Consider the following 26,705-nt stretch of genomic DNA (forward strand, 5'->3'; position numbering starts at 1 on the left):
AGCACAGAGGGCGATTTGGTTTGGGTTTGGTCTCTATCCCAGACACCTCTTAGGGACACCTTCTTCCAACCCTTGTCCACAGACTTCCTGCTCAAGTCTCTGTACCAGTTAGGCCTTCCTGCTTCCCCCAAACAATCTTCTCCCCACCCTCCACCCCCCACCCCAAACAACCCAATCACATTGTCTAGGAAGCCTGGCTACAAAGACAGGGCTAGAAGGGCTTAAATTTTAATAATTAAATGTATTAACTATAATTTAATATAAATATATTAGCATCTACTAACTTCAATTTTATTCATCTCTGAATGGTCCTTTAGCATCCTGTGTCTAACTTAAAAAGAACATTCGTGGCGTGCTAGATCTGCATCACAGGATTAAGGCGAGGGTTACTGAAAAGTTAACCAAATGCTTCCAACTCGCTGCCATCAAGGAGAGTCCAGCTCAACAGGCAAGCCCTGGGCCACCCTTGGTGGACAAAGCTGGCTCTCATTTCCCCCCACCTGCATGCATTTCCATTTTGCTATTTCTTCTATAGGACCAAAGAAAAAGAGCCAAACTTGCTGCCCTTGAATTGATTCTGACTCCTGGGGGTCCTATAGGACAGAGCAGAACTGCCCCTGTGGGTTTCCCAGACTGAAACTAGACTGTGATTCTTTACAGGAGAATTGTTGGTGGTTTTGAACTGCTGATCTTGCAGTTAGCAGCCCAATGCATAACCCGGCTGCCCGCCACCAGATCTTCTATAATAATTTGTATTAATTTACCTTAAAGTTTTCTGTGTTCTAGGTCAAACAATGCTAAGTCTTCTAAGCTTTCATTAAGCCATTTGATTAAACATGTTCAACAGCTTCACTGAGATGCAACTCACAGACCAGCCATGACTTAGGGCGTGTGTGAATTTCGAATGATCGCAAATTCATGTCTTTGAGGCTGTTCACAGAGTTCTGCATCTACCACAACAATCAACTTTAGAACCTTTTCATTATCTCCCCCCTCCCCCCACCCTCCAAATCCCACACTCCTTGGAATTGTACCCTCGAGTCAGTGGGTGCACATTGGGTTGTTCCCATCTGTTCACTAGGAGGAAGAATGCTCCCATGACACTCTGGTGTGGGCAGAAGTTTTATGTCTCTTGGGCATGCACTGAAAAGAGTGGAATTGCTGGATCTGAGGGTCACGGATTGCACCGTTCAATCAGTTCTAAATAAATGACTGGTTTGAAAGATGCCCTCCGATTTAGCAGTAAGTGAGCTTTCTTGTGTCAGACCTAACTGACTGATCCCGCTCCCTTTGGCCCCACCATGGTGGCAGCCTTCTTTACACCACCATTTGCTAAACTCACCTCCTAGCCTCCCATTCTGTTGGAGAAGAAAAGAAACAGAGTTAAGTGATGCATCCACTCTCCTGTCTGGGAGCCTTTGCCTCCTACAGAGATGGCGAGGTTACGGAGAAGGCTGCAGGGATTCCCTGGACTAGCTGGAGTGTCTGGAATCGGCTGAGGCTGCAGAATAGCTTTAAAGAGACTCGGCATCCTAAACAGCAAGATCGGCTTTTTGTTTTGCTCGGTTTTGTTTTTTAAGGAGGATTTCCTTAGCGAAGTGGGGGTGCTGGGGGGACAGGGGCGGTCAGAGAGAACGCAGGATTCTGAGCAGGAAGCCTGCTCCTAGGGTGATCTGTTTAAAACTGAGTTGGTGGGCAGGCAAGAGTATCTTCAGAGAAAACTAGCAGATTCTGGGTTAGTTGGCTGCTGTCCTAAGAGGGGCCTCGCCTCTTCTTCCAACCAGAGTGCTCTATTCCATTACTATCATGAGGGTCTGGGTCACTCCCTCTGAACAGAGGGCAGAAACTTCTCTGTGGTGGGGTGTATACAATCAAAGCATAGAGATGCACACACACACAAACAGGTGACGTATCATGTCTAATCACAGGTTTTTAACTGCCAATAAGAGCTGCTGCAGGCTTGAGGTCTTGGAATGATTGGTACATGCCAGGTATCAGAATAGGGATTTGGCTCTTGGCCCTGTTGCAGAAATTAGGGAAAGAACACACAGACTACAAGTTTTACATGGAAATAAAAATTTTTAAAAAACCAAAAAACTTTACATGGAAATCTCATCAAGATTCCTTCTTTCCTTCCTTAAGTAGGCCAACTGCCTACTCTCCTTTAGTCTACATGCAATGCCAACTCTTTCATTGTTGGCCCAGCCTCGTCGAGAAGGGTAAAAGAAAAAGAACCAACTCATTGTCATCGTGTCAATGCTGACTCACAGCAACCCCACCGTGGGTTGCTGAGACTGTTTACGGGAGTAGAAAGCACAATATTCCCCCTCGGGGCTGCTGATGGTTTCAAACTGCCGATCACGTGAATGGCAGCCCAATGCATAACCACTACACCACTGGGATTCCTTATAGAGGAGTAAAGCAGAGTGAAAATGCAGAGAGGCGTCCAAGTACCAGATAACCAATTGCCGACAGTGAGGAAAGGTAGAGAGGGTCGCTGCAGACGCGGAGGGATACCTGGTACAGGCAGTGAGGGGAGAGCCGGCCCCTGACGGCTCTTCACGGTGAGTCACTGATGCCCGAGTAAGTGACCGAAGTCCTTACAAGAGTTCATTTAGTCCCTTACATGGGAAGATAGTCAGCATGCAGGGCATTTGGGAATACATGCGGACCCCACGATCACAGACTTAAAAATAAAGTGGGGACCCTGAAGGATACTGATTATTTCCAAAAACTTCGGATCAAGCTAAGTAATGAGCCATCCTGGTTTTCATCTTCTTCCCTCTTACCTTGTCCCCATTCCATGACTAAGTCTGACCTGGAACATGAAAATTGCTGTGGAATCCGAAGCCTGAACGCACATCAGGAATTGTTTAAGGTTTAAAGAAATGGCACAAAACTCAAGTGCGGCTACACTTTAAAGACTCAAACAAACTAGTGAAATTTATGCGCCATGTCTATCGCTATCGTACCCCTCCCTACCCTCATTTCATCTACCAGCATTCTGATTGGTTTGAACTGGTTCAGTTATGACTGACGCGGTGGAAATCGGAATGGACTTGAATGTGTAAAACATGGGGGGCAGGGGGAAACTGCGTTAATAACCTAAATGGCGTTGGGGGAGGGATCACAGGTTAAAGCCCAGTAAATTGGAAACTTGTGAGGTGCAGTCAAGAGTCCCATTGGATGCTGGGTTACTGACAGAACGGCGCAGGGCAAGGAACATTTACAGAGGACTGGTCAGCCGCCTTCTTTGAGCAGGGCATCGTTGTTTTAGAGTCTGTCTGTCAAGAGATTTGATTGCTAAGCAAACAAGAAGGCCCTTGTTTCCTAAAGGGGAGATTAAGTTCTGATGACTGTCCTGATGTCCCGAACAAGTTTCCTCCCAGCCCAGTTTTAGTTGGTCGGCACAACTGAAATGGGAAGAATGAATTCAAAGGCTTACTTCCTACGCAAGACCACGGAATCCTTTAGTTCCGTGGTTCCAAAAGGCAGCAGCAACGTCTGCAGCAGCAGCAGCAGCATTTGGGAACTTGGTAGAAATGCAACTAGGCCACACACCCACTCATCCAGAACCCAGGAGCAGAGGCAGGGGCGGTGGGTGGGGCGGTTACTCTGTGCTTCCACCAGCCCTTGGGAGTGATCCCGGTGGTCACTAACTTTCTTAACTTCTGCTTCTGCAAAAGGCGGGCAGCCAGCGGGTTTCTGTTCTACGGGGGGACCGTGACAGTGGGCGATGCGGAAGGAACGTCTCCCAGGTGGGTGGGGGCACTAGTCGCTTAGCCACGACGCCCCTTCCCGCTGAGGATGCAACTGCAAGGCTCAGCCACCCCCACGGCGCAGCAGCGCGCGAACCGTACCTTCCAGATGCTTCAGGAGCGCTCGGCTGCTGTTTCCGTGCGCAGAGATCAGGATGGTTTTGCCGCTCAGCACCTCCGGGGCGATCCTTTGGTTCCAGTAGGGAAGCAGTCTCTCCAGGACGTCCTTCAAGCTCTCGGATCGGGGCAGCTGGTCCACAGGCACGTCGCACACCTTGTACCTCCGGTCGCTGTAGATCTCCCGGTAGTAAGGGTGGGACTCCTCGATGGGGGGCGGCGTCACGCTGTAGCTCCTCCTCCAGATCCTCACCTGCTCTTCGCCGTGATTCAGGGCCATCTTCTCCCGGTTGAGGCCGATCAGGGCCCCGTAGTGACGCTCGTTGAGGCGCCAGGAGCTTTCCACGGGAACCCACTCCTGCCCCAGCTCCTCCAGGATCAGCCAGGCTGTGTGGATGGACCGATTCAGGATGGACGTGAAGACCAGGTCAAACTCCACGTTCAGCTCCTTCAGCTGCCTGCCACAGTTCCGCGCTTCCTCCAGCCCGTCGCTGTTCAGTTTCTGGTCCACCCAGCTACAAAAGCGGTTCTCCTTATTCCAAGCGCCCTCCCCGTGTCTTAGCATGATCAGTTTATACTTGGACATCCTGGTGGCCAGGCCCTCGGGGTGCCGTTAGAGGTCCCGTGTTCAGCAGAAGCAGGGCATCTAGGGAGAGAAGACACAGATGAGTGGTTACAAGCCATCATTCATCTGGCCAGTACACCTGCAGGACAACGGCCAGCTTCCAAAGGAAACCGGAATGCCTTTGAAGTGGCTTTGACGTCAGCCATCCACGGTGGTGAAGGCAGGCCTAGTCTACAGCTAATTAATTACAGGGACGCAAGTTGACTTACGATTTTCTCATCGCTGTGGATAGTGTGTTAATTGTACCATGTAAAAATAACAGACCTCCACCTACACCCAATAAAAGGGCGGTTTGTGCTCACCACAGAGAGCACTGGGCGGGATGGATTCCTATCTAAAAGGCCAACAGGGGACTGGGACTCCCCACTTCTAATAGCTGCCTCTAGAGTCTAGACTGAGGGCACCCCTCTCGCTTGGTTTTCCCTCTGGTGGGGAAGGCAAGATTTACCAGTCTGGCCTTCTTGTGGCTGACATCATTAAGCACGTTATCTCAATGAGCCACCAACATGCATCTGGTCTGTCACCAATTGGTGTTCTTTGGTACCACTGGCTGGACCACACCCGAGGCCATCTCAGGTCTGCCAGGCCAACCGACCAACAGCATCCCCATGCCTTAAAGGACCACGAACACCACGGTGACACCTCAACAATCTCTTACGTGGCCTCCAGAATGAGCTTGCAGCCGGAATAAATCCAGATGCAAAACACACGCTATCCAACGCACACAGCTGGGCGATGCTACCCAGAGAAGCAGATTAGCAAGGGCAGGCCCACAGGAGGGAGAGGAACCTGTCTGATAAGGAGGCCCCGCCCCTCTGCCTCAGCCACCAGCCACAGGCATCCCCGGCTAGAGAGGAGTCTAGGACAGTAAGCCTTTCTGAACTCCCCAGAGTGGCAGCAGCTGGGCCAAAGAGCCGGAGAGCCCCCACACCAGGCCGTACCAGCCTCCTCTCTCCTGGACAGGCCATCTACATAGACGAAGGTTGCTCTGAGTACTTGCCCAGCACTCTCCACCTCCACCCAGGCCCTTCCCGCTGGGGAGTGATGATCACGTGAGCCTGCTCTGCCCTTTGGGTCACCTCCCATTAACTGGAGATTTCTGTGTCACCTATACAGTGATTCACCAGAGTGACCGGACATTCGGTGACAAAATGAGTGGCGTCTCGAGCTAAGGCCTGCCTCCCTTTCGCCCTGGTGGTGGTGTCGCTAAGTGTCAGGCTGCTGTGAGGCCGGTGGTTCAGAACCCACCCGCCACTCTGCGGAGAAAAACGAGCAAAGATTGACGACCTCGGAGAAGAGGGCTGCTATGAAGCAGGATCCACTTGAGAATGAATCTGGGTAACTTTGAAAGATTCATGGGAGAAAAAAATTTTTTTTTTTTGAAACTCTGAAAGAAGGTTTCCTATCTGGGTGGAAAGCAGACAAGGATGATGGGGGGTGGGGGGGCGCTTGTGATCCTCGTCTCCATTCAAGCTTCAGGTTGAAGCTTTTGCTGATGTGGCGCGGGGAAGCACCGTGTGCTGGGAGGAACTGGGATTCGGCAGAAGGCACTTCTTGGGCTGAGAATTCGGGGCTGGGGAGGGCAGGGGAGTCAAGAGAGACAGAACAGGGCGGGATGACAGGCTGGTGGCAGCCCTTTGCTGATTAAAACCTGTGCTCAATGGCAAAAGGAACTTGAGAGGAGACTTAAGCTCCCATGCCCTTCAACCAACAGACCCTTTTAAGACCGTGGAAGAGGGCAAGCCCTGGATGCCCGTGGTCATGGGTGCTTGGCTTTTGTTTTGATTTCCCAACAGAAGATGATTCTGTATTGCTTTCCCAAAGAGCCTTTAATGCAACCAAACAGTAGACGCTTCAGCCCCTACAAAACTGGACGCATTCGTGCTTGGGTTTTCTTGGAGGAAAGAACAAGACCGTCATTGTTCCTCCATCACCACCCTTAGCTTTCTTTACTCGGCAAGCAAGGAGTAGGAAGCCGTTTTCCTCTCCGGCGGAAGAGGGTCTGGTGAGCAATCGAGGCAGAAGCGTGCCTCCTCCATCTGTTGGCAAGACCCAAGTCAGTGTAGTAATAACAACACACCACTCAGCCACCCCGGCACCTCAGCATCTTGTCATATAGCAACCCCAAGTCCCTGCTCACCGCCATCGGGTCAGTTCTGACTCACCGCAAACGGCCCCTCTAGGTTCCCTGTGTGATTCTGAGGAAGCCCCCTCTTCCCCCCACAGAGCGGCTGCTGGGTTCAAATGGCTGACCTGGCCTTGAGCAGCTTCCTGTGTAACCCCCAGCACCCCCAGGGCTCCTGGGAAGACACACTCTCCTTTGTAACACTTAAATCCATTTCTCTCTTCTTCTTAAAACACCACAGCAGAGGAACAAAAGTGCAGGCGCAAAGACACACCCTCTTCCCTGGGATGAAAAGGGATCAGGAGCCCAACTCGTGTGTGGGCGTCACAAAGTCACCTCCTGCCCGACTCCTGGGATCCAGCAATGGCTGCTCCCCCACTCAACTGTTAAATGAGCACAAACAAATTGAGCTCGGCAGGGATTGAGTCTTCGATCATTGTGTAAGCTCTCTGGTGTGCTACACCAACTGTTCCCCAACTACCAACCTCACCACAAACAACTGAGTAATGAATTAGCATTTGCCCCTTTGGGTCTCCAAGACTTTAAATCTTGACAGAGGTAGACAGCTTCCTTTTTCTCCTGGGAAGTGGCTGGTGGGTTCACTACTCTATGTGTGACAGTGTTTCAATATGAATCGAGCTAGCAAGCTATCTGATGTTCTTGTCAAAGCAGTTCCAACTCCTAGCAAGCCTAACCCCTGCAGAAGGAAACATTGCCGGTTCTGCGCCATCCTCGCAATCACTGTACGCTTGATCGGCCACTGCTGCAGTCACTCTGCCAATCCAACTCATGGGTTGACCCTCTACCAGGTCCCTCTCCTTTCCAGGGACCCCTCTTTCTTGATAACATGCCCAAAGCATACGAGGGGAAAGTCTTGCCAAAGGCTTCGAAGGAGCATTCTGGCTGTACTTCTTCTGAGACAGATCAGCTCCTTCTCCGGGCAGTTCCTGGTATATTCCGTATTCTTCCCCAATACCACACTGCAGATGCCTCAGGTTTTCTCCATGCTCCCTTTTCCATGGGCCAGGTCTCCCACAGATGAGGCCACTGACAGTAACACTGCAGCCAGGGTGATGTACAGTTTAAGGCCGAGCATGCAAACCCAAATGCCTGCCATGGCCAAGCAGACCTGTGCCGAGGAGAGAGTGGCTGGTGAAGAGGCGTGGCCTGGACGAGAGGGAGCGGGGAGACTAGTGAACCGCTTAGAATGGACAGGCAGCTCCTCTGGGGGGGCGACCTTTGCGCACATGGACATAGCTTTCCTCAGCCTGGTCCCACTGAGGGGAGAGCGCCTTTCTCTGAGCTTCCTTGGAGAGGAACGTGATGGGAGGGTCCTGCGCAAGCCTGGGAGAACGCTGGATGTAGCCTGCAGGCTTGTTTTCATGGTGGGGAAATAGCTCCTGATAACACAAACAATCCTTTCCGATCCTAAAACCTCCTGTGAAAAGTACAGGGAGCCACCACCACGACGCAGCTCCATATTGTTGCCCCGGGAGAGGGAAACACAGAGTTGCATGTTTTAGCCCGATTTAGAGAACGGCAACTCACTTGCACTGATGTTTTTAAAGGTGAGTTCAACAGAGGACGTCTGTGGGCTGTGGGCTGTCGATGACTTCTGCTAGGTTCTGACTTGGGATGGGAAGGCCAATCTCCCCCAAACCACAGGGGAATTCTGAGGTCACTTTAGTTCAGGAGACGGATTGAACCCTTAGCCCAGCGTTCCCATTAGAGGCCAGTACAGCTGGTCAAGTTCTGGCTTTCTGCCTGACCCCACTTCACCGTCCTCCTTCCCCAAACCCTCTGTCCACGCCAGCACAGCTCCCAGCTGTCATCAATTCTTGCTCAGCGCCAGCACTTCAAGTGCTTCCGGGCTTCCACTGAGCTGCAGGTGACCCTGCTGATGGTGCTTCTCCCAGGCCAAGGGCGGGCTGGGGCAGACAAGAGCAGGACGTGGACAAGTCGAGTTCTCCTCTCTCTCAGTGAATTTATTGGCCAGAATCCCATAATCCACCCCCCGCCCACCCACCCCAACTACCATCTTGATGGCGCTGCTGTTGTTGGCATCGAGTTGAGTCCAAGCTCGCGTGGCAGAGTGGAACGGGCCCAGAGCGTTTTCTTGGCTGTAATCTTTACCGGAGTCGGTATCAGGCCTTTCTCCCAAGAAGCTGTTCAAACTGCCAGCCTTTCTGGTAGAGACTACAGGCGGAACCCTTGTGTCCTCAGGACCCCTCCTGGACCCATTGCTGTCGATAGCAACCTTACAGGAGAGAGTGGACCTGCCCTGCGGGGGTTCCAAGACTGTCATCCTTACAGAAGCGGCCTACCACAGTTTTCACCCGCAGAAAGATTGGTGGGTAGGCAGCAAACCCCTGGGCTATCAGGGTTCCTTGACGGCTCCTTAAACTGCTGTCAAGTTAACTCTGACCATTAGCAATAGAACAGAATAGAATTGCTCCTTTGAGTTACTGAGCCTATACATTTTTATGAGAATAGTCAGCCTCATCTTTCTCTTGAAGAGCAGCAGGTGGGTTTGAACTGCCAACCTTGTAGTTAGGAGCCTGATGCCTACCCTATTGAGCCACTAAGACTTTAACACACACTGTATCCTACACTCAACTCTCTCCCATCACCTCTTGTCATTTCCTTCCTCCATAGCCCAACCTTACTTTAGGTCATCTGTATTCATCCTTCAGATACATTCTGCCCAACTGAAATATAAGACGAGTCACAAGTGCAAGCCATACATATCATCGTCTAGTAGCCAATTCTAACAAGTGACATTTATCTTAATAGTATTTTAAACCCTCTATGTACAAAATTTTTCAACCTACAATAGAAAAATGACCCTTGCAGTATCTTATTTTTTTCAGATTAAGTCTTTGAAATCTTGCATGTCTTTCACACTTAAAACCCAAACTGATTGCCCTCAAAAAGGCAAATCCAACTCACTGCCATCCAGGCAGTGCTGACTCATAGTGGCCCCACAGGACAGAGTGGAACTGCCCCTGTGGGCTTCTGAGACAGATTCTTTACAGCAACAGAAAGCCTCTGTTTTCTCCCCCACAGCAGCCGGTGGTTTCGAGCTGCTGTAACCCACTACCCCACCAGGGCTCCTTCCCCCACGGCCCGAGATATTGGGACTAGCCACATTTCTGCCATTCAGCAGCCACAGATGCCTGGTGGCTACCTTAGTGGATACTCATCCACTGCCATCAAGTGGATTCCTAGTAGCCTGACACTGTGTTTCCAAGATATGAGTCTTTATGGGAGCAGACTGCCTCATTTTTTCTCCCCAGGAGCAGCTGGTGTGTTGAACTGCCAACCTTGTAGTTAGGAGCCTGACCCACAATGCCAGCAGGGCTCCTTCCGCTCTGGACAGCAAGCTTTACAGTTTACTGTAAATGTTATTTCCTCCAGGCCAGTGGCTCTCACACGTTAATGTGCCTCAGGGTCACCAGGAGATCCAACCCCACAATACAGAAAGCTGGGTGTGGGTCCCAAGGGATAGCTGTGTAATTGAAGGGAATAAATAAAATATAGACAAACGCTTTGGGTGCTCACCTCTTCCATGAAGCCAGGTCTGAGGAGGGAGGGAGGGAGGGAGGGAGGGAGGGAGAGAGAGAGAGAGAGAGAGCGCTAATACATTCTTTTACAGACTTATAGTCTCAGGACATGCAGACCTCATTAATTACATACATAACAAGGAGGGGAGTATCTCCACCCTGGAGGTTCCTAAGCTCACTGGGGACAGGCAGAGGGGAGTCAACTGCCCCTTGAGCGGGGAGAACAAAAGAAACAGGCCTGCTCCTATAGATAAAGGCTGCTGGCTGTACAGTAATCAGCCCTGTGCTAGTAAGAGGTAACATGAAGGTGGCACTATTATGGGAGAACATTGTGGGGATGATTTTTAATTAGGAGAATGTGACAGGGACTGTTCTCCAACTGACAAATGGGAAGGCCTCCTGCCACTCAGAATCCTGGGCCCCCCCCCTCCCCCGGCTGCTTCAATCCTGAGCATTGCGAGTACGTCCACTTACACTCTCTTCCCAGTCCTCCGTTTCCCACAGTTCCGGCTCTTAATTCAGTAGATCTGAGGTGCGCAGGCGAATGAATGTGCATTGCCAACAAGTTTCCAGGTGTTACTGGAACTGGTGGTCCCAGATGACATCCTGGGACCCTCTGTTCTAAGTAGACAGACTCCCCTGCTTTTTGTTCCCACCCACTGAGAGCAGGGCAGCACAGTTGTGATGGACGACTTGTACGTTGTCTGTGTAGCCGGGTAGATTGTAAGCTGTAGAAGGCAGGTTGGACTCCCTGATGACTCTCCAGAAGCTAGCCCGGCACTTGCCACATAAGGTACTTAGCAAGGAGCCCTGGTTGCGTGCTGGGCTGTTTAGATGTGTTGGTTGAGTCCAAGTTTGCTGGACCACCATGGTCGGGTTGTGTGGATGAGGCAACAACTGGGCGGTTGCGGTGGGGCCTGCCAACATGGCAACAAGGCAGTTGGCTGGGCCAAGATGGTAGGAGGCAGTTAACTGAAGGGGCTGTGTCTTGAGGAATTGGGAAAGAAGGACGGGGAATAATTCATTAGTAGACTTTTGCAGATTTCATGTCTCCGTGGCCATTGCCATCATGGAGAAGATGGAGACGCTAACTGACTTGCTCAAGAGCACGAGGCCCACTAAGTGGCCAGTTGGGCCTGCTCTCCCGGTCTTCTGCTTCCAGCACCGATGCCCTTCCAGCTCCCCGCTGAGCACTGTCGGGCCTGGGGTTGGGGATCCAGGCTCGCTTGGCTTCACTTCAGAGCTCATCCCAGTCACAACTTGTCCTTCCAACCCCGGGCATCCATTGCACAAAACACACACAAACAAGGCGAGCAGATAGGGAGCCCCATTCATTACTGCTCCTGAAAACAGCCTCCGGCACAGGGTCAAGTCAGGGCACCCTGACTTCTAAAGAGGCAGCTTGCTAGGGCTACCTACTCCTCATCCCAAAATGCAACACTCTGCTCTACTTCCTGAAATCATACCAACCTCAGCTTTTTTTTTTGCCCCGCCCCCACCCACCAATGAGTTAGTTCCCTGGGTTTCTCTTGTAACCCTCCACAAGAGGTGACGGGTGCTTGAATTCACTCCTTTTAGATTAGCCATTTAATGAGAAGGGCCACATGGACTCTCTTCACTTGGGTCTGGTTGGAAGAAAAAGCTTACTCAACCAGAAAATCTTGGGCAGGACTCTGTATCTCAACTCACAGAGTTCTGGTGGCACAGTGAGTTAAGCGCTGGGCTGCTCACCCCAAAGGTCAGGGGTTCGAATCCACCAGCCATTCCACAAGAGAAAGAGGAGGCAGCTGGGTTCCATACATATTTACAGCCTGGGAAACCCCCAGGGACAGCTCACGACACCCTTGTTGTCGTTGTTGTTAGGTGCCATCAAGTCAGGTCCAACCCAGGAGCGACCCACTGCCCAACAAAGAGAAACACCGCACAGTCCTGCAGCAGGCTCACCAGCGTTGCTGTGCCGGAGGCCACTGTTGCACCACACAGTCCACCCCTCTCGTTGAGGCTCGTCCTCGTCTGTGCTGCCCCTCACTTTACCAAGCATGATGCCTTGTCTTCAAGCACTGGTCTCTCCCGACAGCATGTCCAAAAGTCGTGACGGTCAAGTCTCACCATCCTTGCCCCTCTAAGGAGCATTCTGGCTGTGCTTCTAAGACAGATCAGTTCGTCCTGTTAGCAGTCCGTGGGGTTTTCGATATTCGGCTCCAGCAACACAATACAAGCGCACCGATTGTTCTTCAGTCTGCCTATTCACTGTCCACCTTGCACATGCAGATGAGGTGACTGAAAATACCCTGGCTTGGGTCAGGATTGGGTCACTAGGAGTGGAATCAACTCAACAGCACTGGGTTTGGGTTATGTCTCCTCTTCCCTCCCAGTCCTCTGGGGCTGTTCCTTCCCTCTAGCCCAGCGGTTCTCAACCTGTGAGTCAAGATCCCTTTGGAGGGGTCTAACGACTCTTTCACGGGGTCGCTCGATTCACAAAAGTAGCAAAATTACAGTTATGAAGTAGCAACGAAAATAATGTTATGGTTGGGGGCCTCATGACAACATGAGGAACTGTACTGAAGGGTCACGGCATCAGGAAGGTTAAGAACTGCTGCTGTCGCCAGTACCTTTCAGCCCTCTGGCATGTACCTTGCCTTTTGCCCACTCTACTGAAAGGCATGCCCAAGAGATTGCCTGTTTATTCTTCCCCCTGGGCTACCCATCCTCAGGGCTCACACTTCGGAGACCTGTACTGTTTGATGTCATTGTCCATGATGCTCACAGGGAAAACCTCCTCCCTCTGATGCAGCTCTGCACTTCCCTGGATTTTCTAGGATTACGTCCTGGTCTTAGGTCTCTGTAGCTTCCTACCGACAAACACTACTGCTTGGGGATGAGAGCTAACATTCAATGAGTGCTCCACAGGTGCTTGGCACGATTCTGATCTTCAAAACCACGATTATCTGGAACCCAACCAGCCAGCAGCCCAACTCCCTGTCATCGAGTCAATGAAATAGGTTCTGTTACTACCCTCGCTTTACAGACGCAGAGATGTTGCAAGGGCCGTTAACTTAGCCAAGGTAACACAAACTAACTGATAGCTCTAGAATCCAATCTCAGGCCGGCTAAATGCCACAGTTTTGAGTGTGGTTTTAGCCCTACTGCCACGTGGGCCCTCAAGGCTTTGTTCTCAGTCCTTGGCTCTTTCTCACTAATTGCTCCTGTAGAAAATGTAACTACTTTTAGTCACGTTCACAGGAAGGATTTGTACTCAGGCAACCCAAATCCTCATCCATCTACCCACTTTGGCCCAGGCAGGCATTCATTCAGTCAGTCAGTCGTCCTTTAAACATGGGTGGTCAGCCTCCTTTGGGCATGGCACAACACACGGTGAGGAGGAGGATGAATGTCAACGTAGATTATGTCTCTACGGAACTGCGGGGAGGAGGGGGAGGCAGCGGCGATTTTCACTAAAACTCAAAGTAACCTGCATCATGAGAAAGCACTATGTCCACAAGGAAGAGGGACAAGGAGAGAGGACTTCTAATAAGGCTTCTTCATGGATGTAGCATGATTCAAGCTACATTTAGAAAGAGGTGCAAGATAAATATTGGCATAAAAACATCTAGTCGAGGGAAAATTGAGTGGAGACCAGAAAATAGGCATATACAGAACGGGGAGCCCACTAAAACTGGCTGGAGTTTACCAAAAACACAAAGCATCTCATTGCCATCCAGTCAATGACACCCATAGCAGCCCGACAGGGTAGAACCGCCCCTGTGACTTTCCGAGGAGTGGCTGGTGGTTTCGAGCTATGGACCTTGCATTTAGCAGCCTGAGGTGTGACTGCTAGGCCACCACCACCTGGGATGGACTATAACAATCATCCTGGTTCCTCACTTGGGATAGCCTACCTTTAGGCCAATTTTTCCAATGGAATTACTATGAGGACACCTTTTCACTCATAAGCATTCCCATTTAGGAAACTGTGGGTTCACATCGTGCTATCTGGAGAGAAGATTTCAGTTGTCAAGGATGTCTTTTTACCTGGGCTTACAGTCAATGCTCCAGGAAGCAGCGGTCAAGAAACCAAATGATGAGGGAGGAGTCGGCTGCCAATGACCTCTTTCAAATGTTAACGCAAAGGGACATTTCTAATCCCCTCCTCTTCCCATGGTAGCCGGACAATGGAGAAAGGGGATTGGAAAAGAATGGCTGGATGATGCTTTGGGGAAAGACTATTGAATGGACTGCCAGGAGAACTACCAGATGTGTCTGAGAAGAAGCACCCTTGGGATGCTCATCAGAAGTTCCGATGGTGAGACATCATCTCGTGTACTTTAGACACGTTAGCAGGAGGAATCAGTCCCTGGAGGAAGGACACCATTCTCGGTAACATAGAGGGTCACTGAAAAAGAGAAAGACTCTCAAGATGGAGTGACAGAGTGGCTGCGACCATAGGCATAAATTGCAAAGATGGTGAGGACACTACAGGACGAGGCACTGTTGTGTTCTATTTCCCATAGCGTTGCTAGGAGTCCACACTGACTCAACAACCCTAACAATAACAACGGTCACCCTAAGTACAGAGTAAGACAGGAAGTAGGAGGGACTAGTCTAAAAGGACAGACCTGATGGTGGCCCAAAAAGGAAAGGCCTTTGGCCAAAGACGGCAGGTTCTTCTGTAAAACTGGAGCATGGTTAAAGGTTTAATAGCATGCATTTTGGTAGGAGCAGGCAGTACTCACAAATTCAAATAAGAGTCTGGAAAAAACAGGGTCATGGATACTCATTGTGAAACGTTTGCAATAATTCTGGTAACAAATAATGAAGACCTGGGCCAAGAGAATGGCTGCTTAAAAGGGGATGAAGCTGGCGACTGTGAAACCCATAGCTTACCTTTGGTGTTGGCTAACTCTCTCTCTCTCTCTCTCTCTTTTCGCAGTTTCATTAGCATATAATTCACAGATCACACAATTCAATAGTTGGATCATATTAAAAAGACTTGATAAAAGGTTAGAGAGTAACAATTTCAGCCTTTGCAGGGCAGGTGGTCTAAGTCACAACTACACAACTGTGCCCGTGCAGCCGTAGGTGGTACTTCAATGAATAACCACGGCTGTGTTCCAAGAGAGGAGGACTGGTGGCACTGTCAGGTAAGCACTGGACTGTTAGCCACAGGACAAAGATGAGATGGTGTTCATTCATAAATAGTTACAGCGTTAGAAACCCTACATAGGGTTAATGTGAGCCAGAATCTACTCGATGGCAGTGGATTTGGATGTTCAAATAAAACATCATTCATGGGCAACAGAATTCCAACTTCAAATGACTTTCATACCCATGAAATACCTCTTCTTGGATTTCAATCATTTAAACATGTAACAACCCATTTTACTTCGCTTGTGGGCTGGACAGAAAAAAAGCGAGGGACGGGCATTGCCCACAAGCTGTGGTTGCCCCCTCTGGCCTAGCTGGAAGGGGCCGGTGGCATGGTGGTTAAACTGCTCAGCCGATGTTTAAGGCACCACTCATGCTGTGGGACAGAGCTTGTGTAAAGAGTTAGAGGCTTGGAAACCCTATGGGGCAGTTCCACTGGGTCCCACAGGGTCAGTATGACTCAGATTGACTGGACAGCAGTGGAATTTTTCTTTTTTTTGTCTAGCTACCATATACACATCTATGAATCACATCAGCATTGTTAACCTTGAACCACGCATCCTTTCACTCAATGGTCCCAACATTCTTAAATCACTAGGCTTTGTTCTTAGCCGGAATTGGGAGCACCTTAGCAATGGAATCCCATTCATCATGGTTTCTAGCTCTCAGAGAAGACAACGTGGAGCATAATTAAAGTGAGTTTGAGCACCTGACTTTTGCTCAACTAAATGATTTAGGAATGTGTTCAAGATAGAACTACAGAGAGAATTAGAAAGTCAACTTGTAAGCCTGCTTCAAGGATCTAACCTGCCACTGTGACACGTACCTGTTCCTGAGCAGGAGCTATGCCAACAGCCTTGATAGCAAAGAAATAGGTGATACAAAGAAAACACACTTTGTAGGTGCTTGTAATTTCAAAGACCTTTCATTCTACACCTGTATAGAAATTCCATCGAAATGGACTGCCGCTGCCTCCTCTTGAAGGTCCCTCCCCTTCCCCTGCCTGCGGCTCATCCGGTCTTCCAAATGAACATTCCTTGCGCTCTGCCCGCCCTTCCTTTCGTGGTTAGAAGTTAGTACTATCTGAGATGCTACTGTCACGGCTAATGAACAGGTGGAGCAAATCATAAGATGAAGCCCAGCCTACACACTTAACCTTATCTTCAATTTCCATAAGTTGAGCAAGAAGTTTAATCAGTGATGTGAAGCTGGGGTCCTACACAATGAAGGGCACAGAATCATAGTTCATTCGACCCAAAGCTCACATTTAGGTATTCAATTGCTATCCCACATTATCTAGAAGTTTTCCTTGGTCCAAATCCTCACTGCATTTTTCAATAACTCATAAGCCCCATTTTATTAGAATTTAAACTGTAAAGAGATAAACTGGGTATATCTGAGGACAAAGAGAAAGGGAGGTTAGTCACATCACGGATGAAATGGAATAATTGTCAAAAAAATGAAACGTAAGGACTCATCTCTTTGTAACTCTTAACGTCTCATACACATATACACACATACACAATCAAGCTCAATATTTAAATTTCAATCATAACTGTGCCTAAAATAGCCTATTGTGGAGTGTCATAGTCTATCCCTTTTTCTAAAGTTTTGCAGTTATTTCTCCATTTAGTTTGCATTGTAAGAACATCTCTTTTTCAAGAGTAATGGTTATCATTGACAAATGTTTTCCAAGTTAACCTCTCATTCTCCAACCTTACATCTTGTAACATCCTCCCCTGCTCACTTGATACAAGGGCTGACCAAACTATCGCAGGTAGACCCTCAACTCAGGGGAAGAAATCTATACCTTGAATTGACATCTAGCTGTGTGGGCCATGTCACCATTGTGGACAATACAGACTCATCACATCTGTTTCCTAACTTCAAGGCAGTAGGCTTTGATCGGACTGCTCCCATCAAATCCCAAAAATCTGGAGGCAAAAAAAATCTGGACCCGAGTCCCAGCTCTGCTACCTATTGACAATATGATCCTAGATAAGTTATTTGAATTCTTTGGATCTTGTTTCCTTATGCATAAAGATGAGAATAAGCAAATGATCCTTCTCAAAAAGGAATGAGGAAAATTAAATGAGATTATGATGAGCCATTCTACTCAAAAGGTTTCAAGTATTATGGGTTGAATGGAGGAGAGCTAAATTCACTCATCAAAACTTGAGGCCGATTGAAGCAGTTCTATTTTGCCAAAAGTGTGAGTCAATGCAAAAGCTGGAAATAAAGTAACACGAGCATGGGGGAAGACAAGAGAACAACGTAGGTACTGACCAAAGTGTGGTCAAATGTTTGGCACAAATGGTGGCAAGACACAGTCCCTAAGATGTAGTGCTAGAAATATCATCAATGCCAAAGCAACCTTCTACAATTCAAATGCTTCAGGGAGGTTAACAGTAAACATTTTACAAAGTACCTTTCTTCCTTGGGTCCAAGTTTCAGTGAAAGAGTTTCAGTACTCAGGAAAGTTTCAGTCCTGATTCCCCATGTAAACATCCCCTCACGCCATATTTCATTCCAAGGATGTTCAAAAGGCCTATCGGTGGAAACAGCTGCATGTACCTCTGTTCTCCAGGCACCAGACACACAAGGATGAAGGCATGGGTGAACACAGATACATCAATCATTACTCAAAGTGAATCGTGCTGGTTAATCTCAACCATGCGTAGAAGCCAGAGGAGGCAAAAGAGGAAGAAACGTTGAAAGATCTATGCAAACATGAATGGTGGTTGGCCTCTGGGTGACCAGATTAAGGGTGGTAATTTTTTTCCTGCTCCATTCTATTTCTGTATTCTAGAAAGTTTCTACAATGATCTTTTGGGTGTGGGTTTGGTTTGATATAAATATGGGCAGAATAAGAACATGGACTCTCCTTGAAGCTAGAAGGAACGAATGTGCTGAACCAAGATTTTGCTGGTGCACTTCTGGTAGGAAACTGTCTAGTCATCTTAATTTAAAAACAGACTTTTGTACACTCATGGGTCTCAGAAATAATATAAGGCAATACGTATCTACTTTTTTAAAGATGCAAAAACTAAGAGCCAGAGAGGGTTAATTATTTTCTTTTAAGAGCAGCAAATAGTAATTGCTTCAGGATGAAAACTCAGGTGTCCTGACTTCCAACTCAATGCTCCCTCCACAACACCGTTTGATTGACTCTATACCTCTCTAAAGCCCACCATCAATCAAGGAGACTCTATAGCACGCAAGGCAATGTGGGACTACAAAGATGGATAAGACAACCTAACTTCTGGCCTTGAGAGAGAGATTATAACAGACAAATGACCTGTGTTCAGACTTTATTATAGAACACCTTCTTACATCTTGGTGAAGGATAGCATTTGATTTGCTTTTGGTTTGTTTTTTGCCCTCCTTACTAGGCTTCAGTACTGCATTCCACCAGGTAACAGTCGGGTACCACTCACAAGCTATATACATCCTCCATCATTTGAAGGGCATTTTAAGCAGGGGACCCAGAGTTATAGCACGTGACTAACAATTTACTAGCCTTCAAAACTTAGCAGCGAACTTCAATTTTGCATATCCATCGTCATGTTCTAGTGAGTTCTAGTGGGATCCGCATGGTCATAGGTTCAAAACCACCAGTAACTCTGCGGGAGAAAAGGCTGGGCTTTCTAGCCCTGTACACAATTAGTCTCGAAAACCCCCAGGGGGTCCTGTACAACATCATCCGTGGCAGAGAGAGAACGGCGATTATGCTCCAGTGTAAGGCCGACCTTTGCCCCTTGCAAAAAATAGTGAGGAAACTACACACTTAAAACATTTGCGTTATTTCTTTAAAAGTTCTAAGAAGCTGTGATTTGGCTGCAGATTTAAGAGCTACCTAAAAACCTCTGCACACTCGCCTCCTGGCTGGGGTTATTCCGTCTCCTTTCGGAGCATTCAGATTTTTTTTTCCTACCTACCAACACTTTTCAGGCGAGTCAAAGCGCCCTGAAAATACTGGCATCGCCCTGAACTCAGTACACGGCGCTGATCTCCCTGCTCAGCAGCGTTTGCCACCCGTCCCGCGCCTGGAAGGTCCCGGAGCGAGGCGTTCATCCCTCCTCCAACTTGCCGGTATGCTGCCCATCGGGGCCCCACGGCCAAGTCTGGGTCCTCCTCTCGTCTGGCAGGCCTGTGACGCCCGGAGATGCTCCCTCCGGGAGGGGGACAGTGAAGAGGGACCACGGGGGCAGCGAGCCGTTGGAGCCAGATTCTCACCTGAGACTGTCGCGGGGAGCAAAGAAACCGCCTTCTCCGTGCTCCGAAGCCCCTCACAAGCCCCATTTACAACGGAAGCGTTCGCAAGAGCAATCCTTGCAAATAAAACCCCACTCACCTGCAGAGAGGCTGGCCGACGCTGCGCCTCCCGGCCGCCTACGAGCCACTGCCTCCTTCCCAGGACTGATCTTGGGCCCCCGGCATCAACGCTCTTTTCTAGCCCGGAGCTCGACCGGGCAGGTCCGAAGGCCTTTCCTATTGGAAGCCTGAGCTGTCACTCAGCCACCCTGCCGCCATTCCCGGGAGCCGGCGGCTGTCTTTTCCGTTTTCAACGCCCCCTCGCGTAGGAACTAGAACGCTGATTGGCTAGATGAAACGATGGGCATGAAAATGGACCAGTAAGAGGCTGACTTCAACCCTGGTGGGCGGGCTTACGCCTGGGGAAGTAGGAAGGCCAGCCTGTGAACGTCGCCCGGCAAATAGAAAACCCCCGGCTTGAGAAGCGTCTGGCCGTTTCAGGTTCTCAGTAGGGTTTTGTTTTTGTTCGTGTTTTGCATCATGCGGGGAGACTTGCCTGTGAAGAGCTGCTCGGCGGCCACTTGGAAAAGACGAGATGGTGTTTCTTCTACTCCTGGGAACGTTACGGATCGAAACCTGAGCTTGAAAGGGGACGGTCCTGCGGGACAAGTGTGTTTTGCATAAATACGTGGTTTTAAATCCCAAATTGTGACCGAAGTGAAAAGTGAAGGCGCCCAGCTTATGGGCTGAGCTACGCCTGGTTTTCTTTCATTGCTTTTGGAGGGATCCCCTCGGGCACTTTCAGTTGGGCAGGAAAAATGATGACGGTTGGGGGGCGGGGGTGTGTGTTGAATCAAGGGGACCTGATATCAAAGAATTCAAGAAGAAAAAGTGTTTGAAACCGATGGTGGCAGCAATTGTACAATTATGCATGATCTAATTCAATTATAGATTGTTACAATACCCGTAAGAGCTCCCAATACAGTGATTAAGAAAGATAAAAGTGATAATGGAATTCACCAGGGAAACCTCACGGGAAAGGAAGACCAGGTGGAGGAGGAGAATTACACCTTTGGAGGCCACAGTTACTGAACAGGTGTAACCTGCAGAGCCGCCCCCACCATATCCCTCATCCCCACCCCGCCCCACGCCTGCATGAGGCCCTGCCATCAAAGGTGCTTTGAAAGATGAGGTGATGTTTGGAAACATATATGTCAGACCTTTGGGCAAAGAGATAAAGAATGTTATGTTTGAAGACCATGTGGGAAATTCCCAGTTTCATTTCTAGAAGCTAGTGTTTAATGGCCTCCAAAAGCGATGTCCAAATCCTATACCCCTTGTTTTCCTTTTCTCCAAAACAAACACAGCCAACGTGACAAGAAAGCTTCTATACTTTGAATATAATGTCAAAGCTTCCTACTCAGAGTGCCCACCACCCGTGTTCTAGAGGACAAAGCCATTCATAAATAGCGGAGTTCCGACAGTTGACAGGGATTCTTGCTCTGGGTTTAAGGGAACCCGCTCGTTTGAATGTTGTTTCAATAGTTATAAGGGAGTAAGCTAGTTTGGCACATAGAATGGTATGGATAGCAAACATCATCTCTTCAGATTCAATCCTAAAAGCATTTGGTTTATGAATATGTGATTTTGGTACAAGATGGAAACAATTTAATCGGTGATTTGGGCAAGTAGAAATTAAATGTGATCCTTGTAGAATAAGTGGCCCCCCCCCAAAAAAAAGAAAACAGAAGGATGTCTTCTGTTTTCTAAGCACCAGACACCAAAGATGAAGGCATTCATCAATCATTACCTAAAATGAAAGGTGTCATTTAACACAACCAAGATTCTAGAAGAATCTAGAACAGTGGTTCTCAACCTGTGGGTCGCGACCCTTTTGGGGGTCGAACGACCCTTTCACTAGGGGTAGCCCAATTCATAACAGTAGCAAAATGACCGTCAGAAGTAGCAACGAAAATAATTTTATGGTTTGGGGGTCACCACAACGTGAGGAACTGTATGAAAGGGTCACAGCATTAGGAAGGTTGAGAACCACCCATCTAGAGGAATTACAGAAATCCTTATTCCTCTCCAGTAAAACTGTTTTCCATAGTTATCTGTGATAGGAATAGCACATCATGGGCCCTACATTTTGGGGTAATGAACTGTCTCACATAGGAACTTCTGAATAAAGACATCTTACCTTGCCTCACAAAGGTAGCCATAAACCTGTTTAAGACAAAGATGAACTCCAAAGGATATTAGCACTTGAGTGCACTTAATTAAGAAATTAAGTGCAGCCCCTCAGCTGTACAGGTGAGGAAGCTGAAGCTTAAGTCATTTGCTTAGGATTACCCAGCTGCTTAGAGGCCAAGATTCCAAAGTAGCTCATTCACCATTCTGGGAAAATACTTCCTCCTGCTGCTGCCTCCATCCCTTCCAGCCTCACATGTATTTTTAAAATTAAGATGGCTAATTTTGAAAGGAAAAACCAGACAGACAGTTAATATATCAGACGTTTTAATACAGCAAGTAGTTTAGAGACTATGACAGGAACTCCTTATGTCTTAGTTCACCAGTCCACTCTGAGCCACCTTTGGTATAGCCTTCCTTTTCATCGAAGCAAGAAATGAAAAACACAACAAAAGTAGTTTACCCAGAGTCTCATTCTGCCGTGCATTTCCTGAGACGTCATTATTCACTTTAATGTATGCTTCATTGAGGGTTAGTATAACAGAGTGCCCTATTCAGATCTGAATAAAATACTATTTTATGATAGTCTAGATACCTGGTCAAAATAATTTAGTACCTCCTTACATATAGCCCCTAGACTCAAATAGCCATTGGCTCCAATCTTCCAGCAAACTCAGGAGAGCTGGTTCCATGTCCCACACACAGGATTATCTCCTTTTCTGTCAGTGGTTCTCAACCTGGGGGTAGAACAACCCTTTCCCAGGGGTCGCCTAAGACCATCAGAAACACAAACATTCCACAATATATAATTACATATTATTTTGTGATTAATCACTCACTTTAATTATGTTTATGTTCAATTTGTAACAATGAAAATACATCCTGCATATCAGGTATTTACATTATGATTCATAACAGTAGCAAAATGACAGTGATGAAGTAGCAACGAAAATAAATTTATGGTTGCTGGTATAGATGGGAACTGGAAACACAAGGTATCCAGGGTGGATGATCCCTTCAGGACCAGTGGTGAGAGTGGCGATACTGGGAGGGTGGAGGGAGGGTGGGTTGGAAAGAGAGAACCGATTACAAGGATCTACATATAACCTCCTCCCTGGGGGATGGACAACAGAAGGGTAGGTGAAGGGAGATGTCGGACAGGGCAAGATATGACAAAATAATAATTTATAAATTATCAAGGGTTCATGAGGGAGGAGGGAGCAGGGGAAGGAGGGGGGAAAATGAGGATCTGATGCCAGGGGCTTAGGTGGAGAGGAAATGTTTTGAGAAAGATGAGGGCAATGAATGTACAAATGTGCTTTACACAACTGATGTATGTATGGATTGTGATGAGCTGTATGCACCCCTAATAAAATGATAAAAATAATAATAATAATAATTTTATGGTTGGGGATCACCATAACATGAGGAACTATGAAAGAGTCATGGCATTAGGAAGGTTGAGAACCACTGTCTTATGTGATCTGCCTGTTTTTGCTGGTCTTTATTCTCCCCACAGCTCCATCCCTTCTTTAGGGTCAGATGAACGTCTGCCTGCATAATCCAGAGGGAGAGGCCTGCCTTGAATGCCCTCCCCCACCCCTTGAGCATTAGCCTATTAAGCATCGGCCCCCTCTCCTGAAACTGAAAATGCTTTGCAAGTCAACTATATAGGCCCTCAGGAAGGACCTGAAAGCCAGCTTTTCTTCCATTTCACCCACTAAAACGAAGAATATCCTTAGTTGGTTCAAGTAATAAGAAGAATCACAGAAGCGATTTTGAAATAGAGCACCATACTATAACGCTGCCACCTAACTAATGCCCTGGGCAAGCAACTTGGCCTCGGCCTCCTGGGCCTGCTCTGTGAAGTGAGTGGTCCCTTGGTGGTCAGGGTGGACATGAAACGAGGTGGGGCCTGGCACACATGAAAGTGTTCCATGAGAGACAGTGATTACTAACAATGGACTGGGCAGCGTTTCATTCTGTCGCACACGGGGACACAACGAGTGGAAGATGCCTGGATAGCACCGACCGACAGCATTGGCCGTTGAGTCCATGGGGGGTGCAAATGGTGAGGCACACAATCACCAGCTGAAAGGTTGGTGGTTCAACTCCACCGGAGGCACCTCAGAAATTAGGCCTGGAATCTGCTCCCAAAACTCCCAGCCCGGAAAACCCTATGGAGTCGTGCTCCTCGGCATGCGTTGCGATGGGTCAGAGCAGCCCAGTGGCAAAGAACAGCAGCAACAGTCATGCCCAGTAAGAGCCCGCAGTTACACCTACGCCCACGTGGTCCTAAAGGGAAAACCTCAAGCGGTCTGGACCATGTTTTTCCCTCCCTTCTCCTCCCAGAACATACGAAATAGAAATTCCCTGGGTTATCACATGGCGACCCAGAGAGGTGATTGGCAAGAAAGGGAGGCTGAGTAGCATTCGGGGCTCCTGTGCTCTGGAATCCGGAGGTCCTGAACCAAGGAAGAGCCCCTTCTCACCATGAAGTACTTTGAGGGTAGGAAAGGAGCCAGGTTGGTTTTTTGTTCTCTCTAGTCTCAGTTCTAGAAAAGACAGAAAACGAACCCTTCAGGAAAAGGAGAGCATGTGCCCCCCAAATTAAGGGATCCTTTCTCCTTTTACAAAATCTCCACCTTATTGTTCCAAGAAATGTTAGAACAAATAAACAGAGCCTTCAAAAACAAAAGCAAACTTCCCAGGACTGGAACTGTGAGCTTTGAATGAAGTACTCACCATTTCTGCTCTGTGAAAGTTTTTTAAGGCTATATTTATTCATTATAAAAGCATTACATTTATTGTAGCAGGTTTGGGACATATAAAAGGGAAAATTTGAAGCACCGGTGAGAGAGAACTCATGTCAACATTTTGTATGTCCTTCTATTTCTCCCACATAAATCAATTACTTTGAAAAGTCTGTAATCATACTCCATAGACTGTTTTACAGGGGTGGGGGTGGGGGGAATGAATTCATCATGGACATCTCCCATGCCCTGTACTGCTCCGTCAATATACATTTCCATCTTGCGACCCTATCTCCAGGAACTATGTCTCCTAATTCAGCTGGTCCTGTACTTTGGGGCATGGAGGTTGTTTCCGTTTCTTGACTCAATGATTTCAGGGAGCCGTTTGCTTCCCCAACTGGCAGGGTGCTCTAAGATAGGCTATTGACCCAAATGCAAAGCCTACCAGCCTGCGTTTGCACTCAGACGCCAATAAAGTAGGCAGGATTCTTTCCCCTCTGCTCTGGGGTGACATAAGCTACGTTGAAAACAGATGTCTAATGGTTACTGGAGGCCGCCCCATTATCTCCCTTCCCTGAAGAAAGGCACGTGGGGGAGGGGAGAGAAGGAAGGTGGAAATCAGGGCTCTATTATTAACGCCTCACACAAAACATCTGGCACATACCAGGGGCTTCCAAGAATTGGTGGAAAGAATGGAATTGCAAGATAGTGGGATTTTTCCATGAACTTTTGAAAGCCCCATCGCATATCTCCACTTCACAGATGAGGCGGTGAGAGATAATTTGTCCAGAATTGGGCCGCTAACAGCAGAGGCCCAGTTTGACTCCTGGCCGTCCTAAACTTTGAACTCTTTCCACTGGGCACCCTGTTTGCCCAAACTTAAGGCTATCACTTCATTCAGCATCTTCTTTTTCTGTGGGAAGTTTGCTGTTGCACTTCTAAGAGATACTGTATTTTCTATCTTCTCCCTAAAAGAAAAAAAGGAGTGACATTGAAGGGGGTGGATTAAAGCGATACTATTACTGATTTGATGAACTGGGTGGTGGGACAACAAGGATCACATTTTTCTTTAAAAGTCATAAACAAAATTAATAAAGTACATATTTATATAAATAAATATATATATATGTATATTTAAATCCCATCCTCCCTCTCCAATCATTTCTTCTGCTTTGAGGTTTCCCCACTGAGCCCTGGTAGCACAGTATTTCAATACTGGCTTGCCAATACAACCAAAGGTTGATGGTTTGAACCCACCCAGGGGCATCATGGGAGAAAGACTTGGAGCTTGCCTCTTGTCAAGATCTCAGCCCAGAAAACTGTGAAGGGGTGGTTCCCCCAACTGGCGCCAGCTCTTGGCCCTGAAGCACTTACCCTCATTCTCGGATGCAGGCGGGGACTTCACCTCCTCCTTCCTTAGACGTGCTTGTTGTCTTAAGGGACCTCGCTAGAGAGACACAGGAATGTCAAACTCGTGTAAGGGAGTTCTTATAAATGCTGCACCAATTAAAAAACATGACACATGTGTGCCTTCTCACCTTTAGGGATTTGTATAAAGTAAGACTCCATTTGCAGCTATAAGCCTATTTTTCTGGGTTGGCTCAGAAACAGGTTCTGAAGTAAGCTCTAAAAGAGGCATTCAGAATTGCTTAGTGCTGTGAAGCATCGCTGAAACAGGTGTAGAACTTCCCCGGATGACACCCTGAAGGCGGTGACAACACGAATATGTAATTTCTGGTATGGTTGGTTATAGCCTCTTAGCATAGCACCAGCACAACCACAGTTTCAACCAAGGGTACAGATTTTCAATGACTTGCTTCCATGCCCCCGCCCCGTGGCACTCCCCTCCCCTCTGGCCTAGATTGTCTCAGTAGCCTCCTACTGAGTCTCCCAGAATCCACTTTGTCTCTTTGAACAACCCCTAGGTTTAATTATCTGTTGTTAAGAGATCATGTAACTTTTCTTTACAGACTAACACAAATGTTCTTTTACATCATATATGACCTCTCTCTCCCCACTGGTCTGCAAGTTCTGTGAGGGTTTGCTTTTTGATACTTTGGCTTACTACACACAGTAGATGCTCAACTAACATGTTTGCAAATCAATGGAAAGAGAAATGACATTGGGATGAAATTCTCTTCACCATTTTCCCCTAAATAGTAATACACACACACA

The 26,705-nt window shown here is 48.0% G+C and overlaps 1 protein-coding gene across 2 annotated transcripts in view; it reads right to left on the minus strand.

The window, feature by feature from the left end:
* Window positions 1–19,786, minus strand: part of BPGM (bisphosphoglycerate mutase) — a 36,905-nt gene extending 17,119 nt beyond the window's left edge. Inside the window, exons 1-2 of one of the 2 annotated variants that reach the window (XM_004707893.2) lie at window positions 19,688–19,786; window positions 3,861–4,521 (exon numbers count right to left, since the gene is read on the minus strand). In XM_004707893.2, the coding sequence (XP_004707950.1) occupies window positions 3,861–4,461 (601 nt within the window). In that variant the 5' untranslated portion in view covers window positions 4,462–4,521; window positions 19,688–19,786. Of the gene's footprint in view, window positions 1–3,860; window positions 4,522–17,761; window positions 17,874–19,687 lie in introns of those variants that run through there. The other variant, XM_045288985.1, reaches the window with a different exon arrangement.
* Between the last annotated feature and the right edge of the window lie 6,919 nt (window positions 19,787–26,705).

Source organism: Echinops telfairi, unplaced genomic scaffold, assembly GCF_000313985.2.
Source record: "Echinops telfairi isolate 266 unplaced genomic scaffold, ASM31398v2 ScPeMD7_23;HRSCAF=83, whole genome shotgun sequence".
Taxonomy (NCBI): domain Eukaryota; kingdom Metazoa; phylum Chordata; class Mammalia; order Afrosoricida; family Tenrecidae; genus Echinops; species Echinops telfairi.